The 12,577-nt window shown below is 48.5% G+C and overlaps 1 protein-coding gene across 1 annotated transcript in view; it reads left to right on the top strand.

The window, feature by feature from the left end:
- The first annotated feature begins 1,338 nt into the window (after positions 1-1,338).
- LOC105981831 (kinesin-like protein KIF22) overlaps positions 1,339-12,577 on the top strand; it is a 17,324-nt gene continuing 6,085 nt past the window's right edge. The window contains exons 1-12 of the mRNA XM_013011179.1: positions 1,339-1,412; positions 4,382-4,577; positions 6,089-6,216; positions 6,300-6,454; positions 6,671-6,880; positions 6,966-7,196; positions 7,340-7,493; positions 7,618-7,753; positions 10,135-10,303; positions 10,997-11,165; positions 11,715-11,782; positions 12,349-12,570. Coding sequence (XP_012866633.1) covers positions 1,355-1,412; positions 4,382-4,577; positions 6,089-6,216; positions 6,300-6,454; positions 6,671-6,880; positions 6,966-7,196; positions 7,340-7,493; positions 7,618-7,753; positions 10,135-10,303; positions 10,997-11,165; positions 11,715-11,782; positions 12,349-12,570 — 1,896 coding nt within the window. The 5' untranslated portion in view covers positions 1,339-1,354. The remainder of the gene's footprint in view (positions 1,413-4,381; positions 4,578-6,088; positions 6,217-6,299; positions 6,455-6,670; positions 6,881-6,965; positions 7,197-7,339; positions 7,494-7,617; positions 7,754-10,134; positions 10,304-10,996; positions 11,166-11,714; positions 11,783-12,348; positions 12,571-12,577) is intronic.

The following is a 12,577-nucleotide window of genomic DNA, read 5'->3' as shown; positions in this document are numbered from 1 at the left end:
GAGCTGAGGGACAGCGCCCAAGCCCAGAGTTCAAGCCCCACGGCCGACAAAAAAAGAAAAAAAAGAGTCTGTTGGATTTGTCTATCCTGGCTAGCTTTGAACTGCAATCCTCAGATCTGAACCTTCTTCATAGCTAGGATTATAGGTGAGAACCATCAGCGCCTGGCTTCACATTTTGTTTTTGTTTTTTTTTGGGTCCCGTTGTGGGGCCTGAACTGGGCCTGGGCGCTGTCCCTCAGCTCTTCAGCTCAAGGCTAGCGCTCTACCACTTGAGCCACAGCGCCACTTCTGGCTTTTTTCTTTTTGCTTATGTGGTGCTGGGGAATCGAACCCAGGGCCTCAGGCATGCAAGGCAAGCGCTCTACCACTGAGCCACCTTCCCAGCCCTGTTTCTTTCTTTAGCTCCTCTTTCAATGCTTGTAAACGAACCTCTTGTATTTGGGTCATTGGAACACTCATTTTATCATATAAAATGAATGTTACCCGATTCTAGAATAGCAAATGAAGCCAACCGCTTTTGATGGGTGGCTCATAATGGTAAAACTCAAAAGTTTAGTTTATATCATCCCTGGCTAAGCTTCCAGAAGAGATGGAGAACTATTTAACAGTTTGTCGACCTCAGACCTTGGGTGTCAAGCAGGCCCACTACCTAGTAAGGAGCGCTGAGCTAGTGTGCTGGGCCAGGACAGGCGACATAAGGGGACATGCAAAGGGCAGGCTTAAGGTGCGTGTCCACAATCCAGCCAGTGTGGTCCAAACTTAACAGCCCAGCCCAGAGGCTGTGGCCCAGTGGACTCGCACTCAAATCCTGCAATCCACAAAACGACCCACGATGCGCAGAATCGTCAAGTGACCTCGGAGACAAAAACTGCAGGAAATGAAGACAGTCGACTGGAACAATCCGGTTTCCAGACAGCATCTTCCCGGTTGGCACTAAAGCAGCGAGAACGCTCTCTGGGGCGCTGAGACACGCCTTCGGCCGCTGTGTGACTCGCACCAATTTGTAGCTGTGAGGCGAAAAGTGTACACTTAACGCACATCTAGGCCTGGAAGCACGAAGGCCAGAGGCGCAGGCAGCTGAGCGCGCAGAAACCTCCCGGGTCAGGCGCGCAGGCCTTGCCCGCGAGCGCGCGCTGACGTCAACAGCTGCGCCGCCAACGTGAGAGCGCACGCATCCTCCGCCCGAGGTTGGTTTTCCTCCGCAGGATCCGGAAGTGAGCCCGAGAGGGCGGGATAGTCTCTGCTCAGCAGCTCGGGCTTCCGGAAGCGCCTAGTGGTGATTGGTGGTGCCCCGGAGAGGGGCGGGGCTCCGCGAAATTCGAATGTGAAAGGCGGGCCCTCGGGAGGGTGTGGAATGGACGCCGAGGCCTCGGCGCCTCTGAGGCGACGCGAGATGGCGGCGGCCGCTTCAGGTACGCAGGCGAAACGGAGTACTGAAGATTAGAAGCCTCCCAGGGCAGTGTGTCGGCGTCTGGCCCCGGCTCCGCGGCTGTCTAGGAGAGTCCAGGGCGGGGCGGGGTCGGGGGGTCCCCGGGCGTCAGGCCGCCCGTGCCGCGCTGTTTTCCGGTGCTGTACTCGGGGTCAGTTGACCTAAGTGGACGCCCCGCCAGGCCCAAGCGTTTGGCTTCAACCTTTCCCTTTGTGAGCTTCACTTTCGTCTGCAAAGTGAGGATAGTGGCTGTATGTCCGGCCGTTACCTGATGCTCTAACCTCACTGTGGGAAGCCAGAAGCTGGCGGTGGATTAGGGGGTGTCGCGGAGATCTGTGGGGATACAGGAGGGGTCTGAGAGGCCCACACCACGCAGGTGCGAGTGGACAGCGACGGAAGCGCGGCGCTGTGATCACAGAAAAGGGTTGGAAGCCCGACATCTGTGGCTTATGCGTCTAATCCTAGTAACTTAGGAGGCTGAGATCTGAAGATCCAGGTTCAAAGCCAGCCCAAGCCGGTAGTGGAGAATTGGGTCTGTGATCATCCTTCCTGTCCTCAGGCTCCTAGGGGAAACAAAAACATGTAGGAGCATGTCTAACCCATATTGAGCCCTTCCTTGCTAAGTGCCCAGGCCCAGCAGAGAACGCTATCAGGTTGTTTTGATTCGAGGAAGCCAGGCATTATTGTGTTAAATAGCTTGCTCACATTTAACGTAACTAGTAAATATTGGGGCCTGTATTCACATTCAGGCAATTTGATTCCAGAACTTCTGCCCTTTAACTATTATGCACAAGTATTCCTGCCTAGACATAAGCTCCCTTCATCCTTCTTAGACCCACTGATTCATGGGAAGTATTAAAGTGCCCTTGCTCCTTCCCTAGAAGAACTTAGTCTGTTTCAGCGGTCTCATAAACAAGTGTAATAACCGTGATGGTATCTATAAGCTGCTATAGTGTAGAATCTGATATATACCCTTGGATATGCTGGGGGGCTTCATTTAGAAAGTGATATTTCGAACTGGAGGTGTGGCTCAAGTGGTAGAGTGCCCATCTGGTCCTGAGTTCAAGTTCCAATACCAAGACCAAAAAATAAAAACAAGAAAATATTTGAAGTGGATTTCAAAAAAGTTGGTAGGCTTTGAATGGGAAGAACACCTAATGATATAAAGAAGGCCAAAGAGGTTGAGCACCCGTGGCTCACACCTGTAATCCTAGGTACTCAAGAGGCTGAGATTGAGGATCTTGGTTTAAAGCCAGCCCAGGCAGGAAAGTCCGTGAGACTCTTTTTTTTTTTTTTTTTTTTGGGTCCGGTACTGGGGCCTGAACTCTGGGCCTGGGCGCTGTCCCTCAGCTCTTCAGCTCAAGGCTAGCGCTCTACCACTTGAGCCACAGCCAGCGCCACTTCCAGCTTTTTTCTTTTTGCTTATGTGGTGTGAGGAATCGAACCCAGGGCAAGCGCTCTACCACTGAGCCACCTTCCCAGCCCCGTCCGTGAGACTCTTATCTCCAAAAAAAACCACTCAGAAAACTGGAAGTGGCACAGTGGCTCAAGTGGTAGAGCACTTGCCTTTAGCTGAAGAACTGAGGGACAGCGTCCAGGCCCAGAGTTCCAAGTCCCATGACCAACAACCCCCAAAAAAGGCCAAAGATACCCTCTTGCTGTATTTTTCATACAAAAAAGGAGAAGTGATGTTGTGGCTCAAGTGGTAGAGTACAGGCCTTGAGCTGAAGAGCTGAGGGACAGTGCCCAGGCCCAGAGTTCAAGCCCCACAACCAACAACAACAAAGAATCAATCAGGCACTAGTGGCTCACACCTGTAATCTAGTTACTCAGGAGGCTGAGATCTGAGGACCACGGTTTGAAGCCAGCCCTGCCAAGAAAATCCATGAGACCCTTATCTCCAACAGACTACTGAGAAAAAGTTGGAAGTGGCGATGTAGCTCAATTGGTAGAGCACTATCCTTGAGCAAGAGGAGCTCAGTGGCAGTGCCTAGGACCGGAGTCCCCAGAACCAGCCCCCCCCCAAAAAAAAAGAAAGGAAAAAAAGAGTCAATTCCTTACATGGTGGCACATGCTTGTAATCTTAGGACCAGAATGCCTAGGAAACTGAGGTAAGAGGTATGCACATGTATGCTCTAGTACTGGGGCTTGAACTCAGGGCCTAAGTGCTGTCCTTTAGCTTTTTCCTCAAAACTAACATTCTACCACTGGAGCCACAGTACCACTTGTGACTTTTTGGTGATTAATTGGAGATAAGAGTTTCATGTAATTTCCTGCCTGGGCTGCTTTTACTAGGTGGCTATGAGCTTCCAGTGCCCAGCTATTTGTTTGTTTTTAGTTTTATCTTCATTATGTTTTCTGGTGATCAAAAGAATCCATATGTTGTGTTTGGTTTTTTTTGTTGTTGTTTTTTTTCATATGGCTTAGATTTAGTCATCAGAAGCAAGTGAAGCTTATTAGAAATGAGCTGTATATCAGTACCTTTTACAGAGTGAACTAGGACAGGAAACTATTGGGGACTGCTCTTCAACCTGATCCCTTCCAAAGAAAGATATCTATGGTATCTTTTTTTTTTTAATGAAAAACATTACAGAACTAGATAACAACAACACACACATTCACTCACATAATCCTCCCTTTCCTTCCATCAAGAGAAACCATTGTTGGGCTGGGGCAATGGCTGAAGTGGTAGAACACCTTCTTAGCAAGTATAAAACTGAGTTTAAATCCCTGTACAGAGGAAGCAAAATCTTCAGATATTGTTCCAGGAACTAACACTGAATCCAAATTTTAATAAGATCACCCAGGTGATTGTGAACATTGCTCTGCACCCCACTCAACCTGCTGTTTTTGCTGAGTTTGAGGTGTGCCCACAGCATGTTCAGGGTAGAAAGTGCTTCATTTCTGCTACCATCATCCTTTCATGCTTAAAACTCATCTTCTCTCCTTCAGGGGCTAGTCGCTGTCGTCTAAGCAAGATGGGGAGTGGCCGACGTCCACCTCCAGCTCGAGTAAGGGTGGCTGTGAGACTTCGGCCATTTGTGGAAGGAGCAGCTGGAGCAAGTGAACCCCCCTGCGTACGAGGCTTAGACAGCTGCTCTCTTGAGGTTGCCAACTGGAGGAATTACCAAGAGACTCTGAAATACCAGTAAGGTTCAGGCCACTCTTCCATCCCTCTCTTAGGTCTGCTCACATTATTATATACTGCCTAGTTTCTCACACTAGCCTTCCAGGATTCTGCTCCCTCCTTAACACAGCCTTGTTTTTTGAACCTTCATTTGTTTGGAATATATTTGTGGCGCACACAGTGATAGGTCCTCAGTGAGATACTGTAGGGAAAGACTGGAAGCAGAATCAGACATAAAACTACAAAGGGGATGAGAGAAGTCACAAGAATTGCCTGGGGGATGTATGGTGAGAGAACATAGCCAGGGGCTGGGAAGCCTCTGGAATCTTTTTGTAAATAAAGTTGTATTTGTTTATCTACATATTGTCTATAGCTGCTTTTTTTTTTTTGTGGGGGTGCTGTTGCCCATACTGGGGTTTGAACTCAGGACCTTGGCATTGTTTCCTTAAGATTTTTTTTTTTAACTCAAGACTGGCATTCCACTACTTGAGCTACATTTCCACTTCCATCTTTTTTCTAGTTAATTAGAGATAAGTGTCTCAAGACGTTTCTTGCCTGGCTGCTTTAAACTATAAGACAGATCTCAGCCTCCTGGGTAGCTAGGATTACAGGTGTGAGCCACCTGGCTGTAGCTACTTTTGAGTAGTCCCAGAATTAAGTTGTTTTGAAAAGAACTACATGACCCACAAAGCTGAAAGTATTTACTGTCTCTTTGCAAAAAGTTATTTGGTTCTTAATTCTTGGCCCTTAATAATTTGGCTTCAATTTCTCTACAGCTTTACTTATCAATATGTACTAAATTTTCTGTTGTAATCTAAACCATAGCTTCCCCTATGGAATGCAGTGAATAGGTGTACAGTTGTCTTCAATCTAGATCAGTTATAAGCACTGTCATCTTTTTTACCTCTTTGATAAGCAGATGATATGTTTTTTTTTTATTATTTATATTTATTTTGCCAGGCCTGGGCTGGAACTCTGGGCCTGGGTGCTGTCCCTGAGCTTCTTTTGCTCAAAGCTAGTGCTCTATCACTTGAGCCACAGTGCCACCTCTGGCTTTTTCTGAGCATTTTTATTGGAGATAAGAATCTCACAGAACCATAATCCTCAGATCTCAGCCTCCTGAGTAGCTAGGATACATGTGTGAGCCACCAGTGCCTGGCTTGCAGATATTTCTATATGTGCTGCATGTAAAAAAGATTGAAAAGTCCATTTTTTTACACCATGTCTTGACTGTTGGCTATATTTCCATCTTTCCTGCAACAAAATTCGTTATTCTAATGCATTCTCATCTTTAGTTCCTGAGTCACAATGAGCTATAGGTATTTGTCCCACAAGATTGCTAATCCTCCAAGAGCATTATCAGATTCATTTCACTTTCCCTAACTCCAGTAGAGACTAGAACAGTATGTGTTCAGTGGATACTTGTAGTCTTTGTATAAGGAATATTTTCTTTTAAATTTGAAGCAACTATCTTTTAAGTCTGGGTATCAGTAGAATCCTGTGTTAATGCCTTCCAATCTTCCTGTCTCCAGGTTTGATGCCTTCTATGGAGAGAGGAGCTCTCAGCAGGATATCTATGCAGGTTCAGTGCAGCCCATCCTAAGGCACTTGCTGGAAGGGCAGAATGCCAGCGTGCTGGCCTATGGACCTACTGGGGCAGGTAAGAAAGCCTGAAGGGAACAACCATAGCCAAAAAGGGTTAGGGAAAAGAAGAAAACTTTAGTTTTTGTACTCTTCACCTAGGAAAGACACATACAATGCTGGGCAGCCCAGAACAACCAGGAGTAATTCCCCGGGCTCTCATGGACCTCCTACAGCTCACAAGGGAGGAAGGCGCTGAGGGCCGGCCATGGGACCTCTCTGTCACTATGTCCTACTTAGAGATCTACCAGGAAAAGGTAAAGCCTACCTCTGGTTGGGGATGGAGGAGACAAAATATCAAAAGTAAGACAAGGTTCTTCTCTAGTAAAGAAGTTAGGTGAGACTTGGAAAGACATAGTTGGAGTAGCAGGTGGTACAACTGTGGAAGTCAACAGAGTAAAAAGGAGACTGGTCTCTAGAAGTAAAGCAGCCTATACATGAAGAATTAGCCTTACTTGCCATTGCTTAAATAGGTATTAGACCTCTTGGACCCTGCATCAGGAGACCTAGTGATCCGAGAAGACTATCGGGGAAACATCCTGATTCCAGGCCTTACGCAGAAGCCCATCACTAGCTTTGCTGATTTTGAGCGACACTTCCTGCCAGCCAGTGGAAACCGGACTGTAGGAGCTACCCGTCTCAATCAGCGCTCCTCCCGCAGTCATGCAGTGCTCTTAGTCAAGGTGAAGCCCACTGACAGAGGGCAGGTGAGGATCTGGGAGGCCCATGGAGCTTGAGCTAAGCCTGGGGTTCTTGCCCATCCCTCAGGTGGATCAGCGGGAGCGTTTGGCCCCATTTCGCCAGCGAGAAGGAAAACTTTACCTGATTGACTTGGCTGGCTCAGAGGACAACAGGCGCACTGGCAACCAGGGCCTTCGGCTCAAAGAGAGTGGAGCCATCAATACCTCTCTCTTTGTACTGGGCAAGGTGGTGGATGCACTGAACAAGGGCCTCCCTCGTGTGCCTTACAGGGACAGCAAGCTCACTCGACTATTGCAGGTCAGGCCCACCCATGTCCGGGCAAAAGGGGCTGGATGAGGTGGTTCTGAGGCTTTCTGGGGGTGGGGCGGGGCAAGAGCATAACAACCAAGCAATGAGAAGATTGAGATTCTGATCCATCCACTTCATTCTCTACCCCTCAGGACTCTCTGGGTGGCTCAGCCCACAGCATCCTCATTGCCAACATTGCCCCTGAAAGACGCTTTTATCTAGACACAGTCTCTGCACTCAACTTTGCTGCTAGGTCCAAGGAGGTGATCAACAGGCCTTTCACCAATGAAAGCCTTCAGCCTCATGGTGAGAACCAGGGTAGGCAGGAGTGGAAAGGCCATGTTTGGAGGAAGAGTCTTCTGAAGCTACCATGTATCAGCCCAGGCTGACAACTCTATTCCCCTTTATATCTCCTCCAATCTTTCCCTAGCCTTGGCACCTGTTAAGCTGTCCCAGAAAGAGTTGCTAGGCCCATCAGAGGCAAAGAAAGCCCGAAGTTCTGAGGAAGAAGAGATTGAGAGTCCTGAACCCACAGCAGCTCCTGCCTCTGCCTCCCAGAAGCTCAGGTAAGCAGTAGGGACTCAAGTGTACTCCTTCCCTGCAGGTAGAGCTGGGATGTCTGTGTAGCAGTTGTGGGTTTAGCCTGTCAGATCCTTCAGCTGAGACAACTGTGAACTTGTTCCTTGCCCAGTGAATTAATTCCAGGTCCTCCTCTATGTAATTCACTAAAGTGGCAAGATGTACCTATACTCAATATTGCTGTCTTGGGAACCCAGAGAGGCTTCTTTCTTGCACCTCTGGTCTCCCTCTTTTCATTTTTCTAATCTCTATGCCATGAGCAAATGCTCACATTTTTGAGACATCTGAAGGAGCATTTTTGCTTCTGGATCAGATCTTTCAGGTCAAGGATAATAGCAACTCAAAGGAGACAGAAGATGGAGAGATGTGTCCAGACCTCTCTGGGCTAGAGACCACCCTCTACAGCAGGGTGGTCTTCAAGGAGGTGGTTGTCTTAACATAATTGTATTTCTACCCGCCATCCTAAGGAAGCCTCTTTTTTTGAAGTGGGAAAGTGAGTTTATTATAATAAACATTTGCTACTCCCCAAGCAGGAAATGGGAGTTAAAAACTTTAAAATGGCAGCTTTTATCTGCTGCCTTTATTCTTTGTGAGCTCTGGGGAATATACATGATTGCCTAATAATTCCCAACCCTTAGGCAAAGGTTCTGGGTACCCATGTGCTTTAGGGGTCTAGGGAAGCCAGAAGCCTCTCTGAGATCCTGAATAGCCTCCCCGTCCAGTGCCTAGTGTATAATTCTGATCACTCTACCTCATACCCAGTATATACTGATGCTCAATCACCTCTGTTCAGTAGTCTTGCTTTCTCTATCGCCATTGACTCCAAGGAGTCAGTTGCAGTGTTAGTTTTGCCTTGTTTCTACCACTATCCTAAAGACTAGAAACCATGGGCTAGGAGGTTGGCTCAGTGGTAGAGTGCTTGCCTCGCATGCATGAGGCCCTGGGTTCGATTCCTCAGCACCACATAAGCAGAAAAAGCCAGAAGTGGTGCTGTGGCTCAAGTGGTAGAGCACTAGCCTTGAGCTGAAGAGCTGAGGGACAGTGCCTAGGCCCAGAGTTCAGGCCCCACAATCAACAACAACAACAAAAAAAACAGAAAAGCCAGAAGTGGCGCTGTGTTTCAAGTGGTAGAGTGCTAGCCTTGAGCTGAAGAGCCGAGGGACAGCACCAGGCCCAGAGTTCAACACCCACGACTGACAAGACAAAAAAAAAAATTCTAAACCATGTAAATGCTAAATAGAAGTGACCCAAGAAGGCTAAGAATTAAGTGTACAAGGGCTGGGAAGGTGGCTCAAGTGGTAGAGTGCTAGCCTTGAGCTGAAGAGGTGAGGGATAGCGCCCAGGCCCAGAGTTCAGGCCCCACGACCGGACCCCCCCCAAAAAAAAAGAATTAAGTGTACAATTCTGCTCCAGGGGGCTGGTTCTAGTTGAGGGAGATGCTATACACAAAAAGTGTTAATACACTCATAGCCTCATGTCATTCTGTTCTTTTCTAAGCATGTGCCAATAATCCCTTCAGTTTGTACACAACTGAAACAACTACATTACTTTGAATAGGCAAACTCTTTGCCAAAAAGGCAATAGCCTAGGACAGACTCCAAGATGGGGTGTCTGACCTAGATAGGCTCTGGCCTTAGGGGTTTATGTTTCACAAGGGGAAATGTAAAAACATGTGTGTATGATGCCAGGTAGATAATCTAGAGAGAATTAGGGAGGAATCTGCTTATTCTGTGAGCCCCAAGGAAAAAATTACTGAAAGCATTTGTTCCGCACATTTACACATGAAGAGCAGGACAGTCTTGAGAATCTAATTCACAGTAGAGCAAAGAAGCTGCACAAACTAGGCATTGTGGGAAAGGAGGCATCAAACTGACTTAAAAGTTTTTTATTTAAGTAGTTGTACAAAAAGGTTTCAGTTCAACATGTCTATATATAATTACAGTGCATCTTTTTCTTTTGGTGCCATTGCTGAGGTTTGAACTCAAGACCTGCTTTTTGCTTGACTTGCTTGGCAAATGAACATTAGGGTTCTTGAACAAGATTTATCAAGTTAAGACATGATAAAAGGGGATCTCAAGCTGGGTGCCAGTAGCTCATGCCTGTAATCCTAGCTACTCAGGAGGCTGAGATCTGAGGATCGCAGTTCAAAGCCAGCCTGGACAGGAAAGAATGTGAGACTCTTCAGTAAATCACCAGAAAACCCAAAGTGGCGCTGTGGCTTATGTGGTAGAGCACTTGCCTTGAGCTGAAGAGCTCAGGGACAGTGCCTAGGCCCAGAGGTCAAGTCCTATGGCTGACCAAAACAAAAAAAGAGTCCTGTTGGTGAAATAGAAGGAAGATAGAGAATAACTATAACCTCTTTGCTAAGTCCCCTGCAGAAGCTAAGCAACATGGACCCAGCCATGCTAGAGCGCCTCCTCAATCTGGACCAATTGCTGGGCTCCCAGGGGTGCCAAGGGACTTCTCTCCTGAGTACCCCCAGGCGGGAGCGGATGGAGCTCATTAAGACAGTGGAGCAGAAAGACTTGGAGATTGAAGTAAGTGCTGAAGTAAGGTGGGCTAGGATTCCTATAGCCTTGAGAAGCAGTTCTAGGCTCTTTGGACACAGAGGACTGCTATCTGGAGTCCAGTATTCACCCAACACTGCATGTTTACTGCCTTTCAAATGTCCTTGACATGGCTGAACTCTGAAAAAGAATCACAATTTGATGTGAAGAGGTAAAAGGAAAGATACCAAATAAAAGAACTGGGCATTGGTGGCTCACGCCTCACGCCTGTAATCCTAGCTACTCAGGAGGCTCAGATCTGAGGATCGAGGTTCAAAGCTAGCCCAGGCAGCAAAATCCAAGAGACTCTTATCTTCAATAAACCACCAGAAAGCCGGAAGTGGTGCTGTAACTCAAGTGGTAGAGCCCTCCCCTTGAGCTGAAGAGCTAAGGGACAGTGCCCAGGCCCAGAGTTCAAGCCCCATGACCAACAAAAAACAAAACCTTACATAAAAACCTAGCTCATGCTGAGAACAAATCTTTCTTCAGCATTTCCAGAGTCTTTTTCCACTGCTAGACAGCCCCCTGGTCATTAGAAACAGTCTCCATCTGTTTCCTAATAGCCTCTTCTATTTGGTTCAATCCCTGTTTTCTTCAACCTCAGAAGCTCTGATTACTCACCTTCTTACTCAGCTGCCATGCAGTGTGATCTGGGTCACATCTCTCCCCGATCCTTTCCAACAGAGGCTTAAGATGAAGCAAAAAGAACTGGAAGCCAAGATGATGTCTCAGGAAGCTTTACACCCAAAGGGGAAGGAAAACTGCACCCTTACAATGCTCCGACCCCTTCCCGGTCGCACAGTCACAGTGGCAAAGCCTCTGAAAAAGGCTGTGGTAATGCCCCTACAGCTACGTAAGTAAGCGGGGCCCAGAAAACCCATGTCCATGAGGGAGGGATGTCCTCATGTTATTCATGTCCTCCTAGCACATGCTAGCCCTAAGGAGGATTGAGGACGATCTGAAGGAGCACTGGGGCTCTGCCCTTGGTGTGAAAGAACAGTCAGGGGCAGACTGATTATAACTCCAGAGCAACTGAGACCTACTGGTCTTGTGGGAGCCACAAAAAGTTAACTCAAGCAGATTGCCAATGGCTCATGCCTGTAATCCTAGCTACTTGGGAGGCTGAGATTTGAAAATCTTGGTTCAAAGTTAGCCTGAGCAAGAGAGCCCTGCTTTCCTGCTTTTTGGTAGTTAATTGGAGAAAACTTCAAAAAAAGCCCAAGTGAAACTGTGGCTCTAGTGGTAGAGTGCTAGCCTTCAGCACAAAACCTCAGGGGCAGTGGCCTAGGCCCTGAGTTCAGGTCCCAGGACTGACCATACAAAAGAGTGGAGGGGATCTCAGGAGAAGCTAGTAGCTACAAGGGAGCTTGTGATCTGGCTCACTTGCAATTCTTGCTTTCAGTTCAGGAACAGGCAGCATCTCCAAATGCCACGATCCACATCCTGAAGAAGAAAGGCCGGAAGAGAAAGGTGACATTGGGAGTCCACGCTACATTTTCAGCCAGGACCCTTTAGGGGTGGTGAATTTAGTTCGGGGTGTTGAGTTCTAGGGGAAGAGCACCGGCCTTATCTCACAGCCTGCTAGCTCCAATAGTTACAGCTCTACATGGGGTGATGGTGCCTCCACAGCCTTTAGGGAGAAATGCAGTGGTGTGGCTGGATCCAGCGGGAAGGATGTCTGCCCACTCAGTAGCCTGGCTCTTGCCCCCTCTGCAAACTTAGTATGACCTAAGCCCTCCATCTCAGTACTGCCCCCCACACCCACACTACACCCCAAGTGACAGACCTACCACTAGAAGCACTCCCACAACTGTGAGGACTCAAGGTGGGGGCGGTGCTATCTCCTCCAGCCCGGGACCTCTAGTGGGGCTGCACCTCCTAGCCGGCGGGAGGTGTAAGAGTGTGCTCTGTGCTTTATGTCTACCACGTCACTGGGTCTCCCCTTCACTGGGAGAGGGGGGCCACTGTGGCGTGAAGTGAGCAGCGGTCTTGCCCTGCCGGCGGCGTCTGAGCCGCCTGCCCTGTCACTCTCGCAGCTCGAGGCACCGGCCTCCCAGCCCGACCAGGGCGAGGACTGCTGGGACCTCGAGCTCAGCCCGGAGCTTCTGGCCCTGGGGCGCCAAAAAATACTGGATCTGCTGAACAAAGGCTCGGCCCGCGACCTGCGCGGCCTGCAGCGCATCGGCCAGAAGAAGGCGCAGCTCATCGTGGGCTGGAGGGAGCTGCACGGGCCCTTCGGCCAGGTACCTGGCGGGCAGGCAGGCG

This window comes from Dipodomys ordii, unplaced genomic scaffold (genome assembly GCF_000151885.1).
Source record: "Dipodomys ordii isolate 6190 unplaced genomic scaffold, Dord_2.0 Scaffold14, whole genome shotgun sequence".
Lineage (NCBI taxonomy): Eukaryota > Metazoa > Chordata > Mammalia > Rodentia > Heteromyidae > Dipodomys > Dipodomys ordii.
This window is presented reverse-complemented; position numbering and strand designations above follow the sequence as displayed.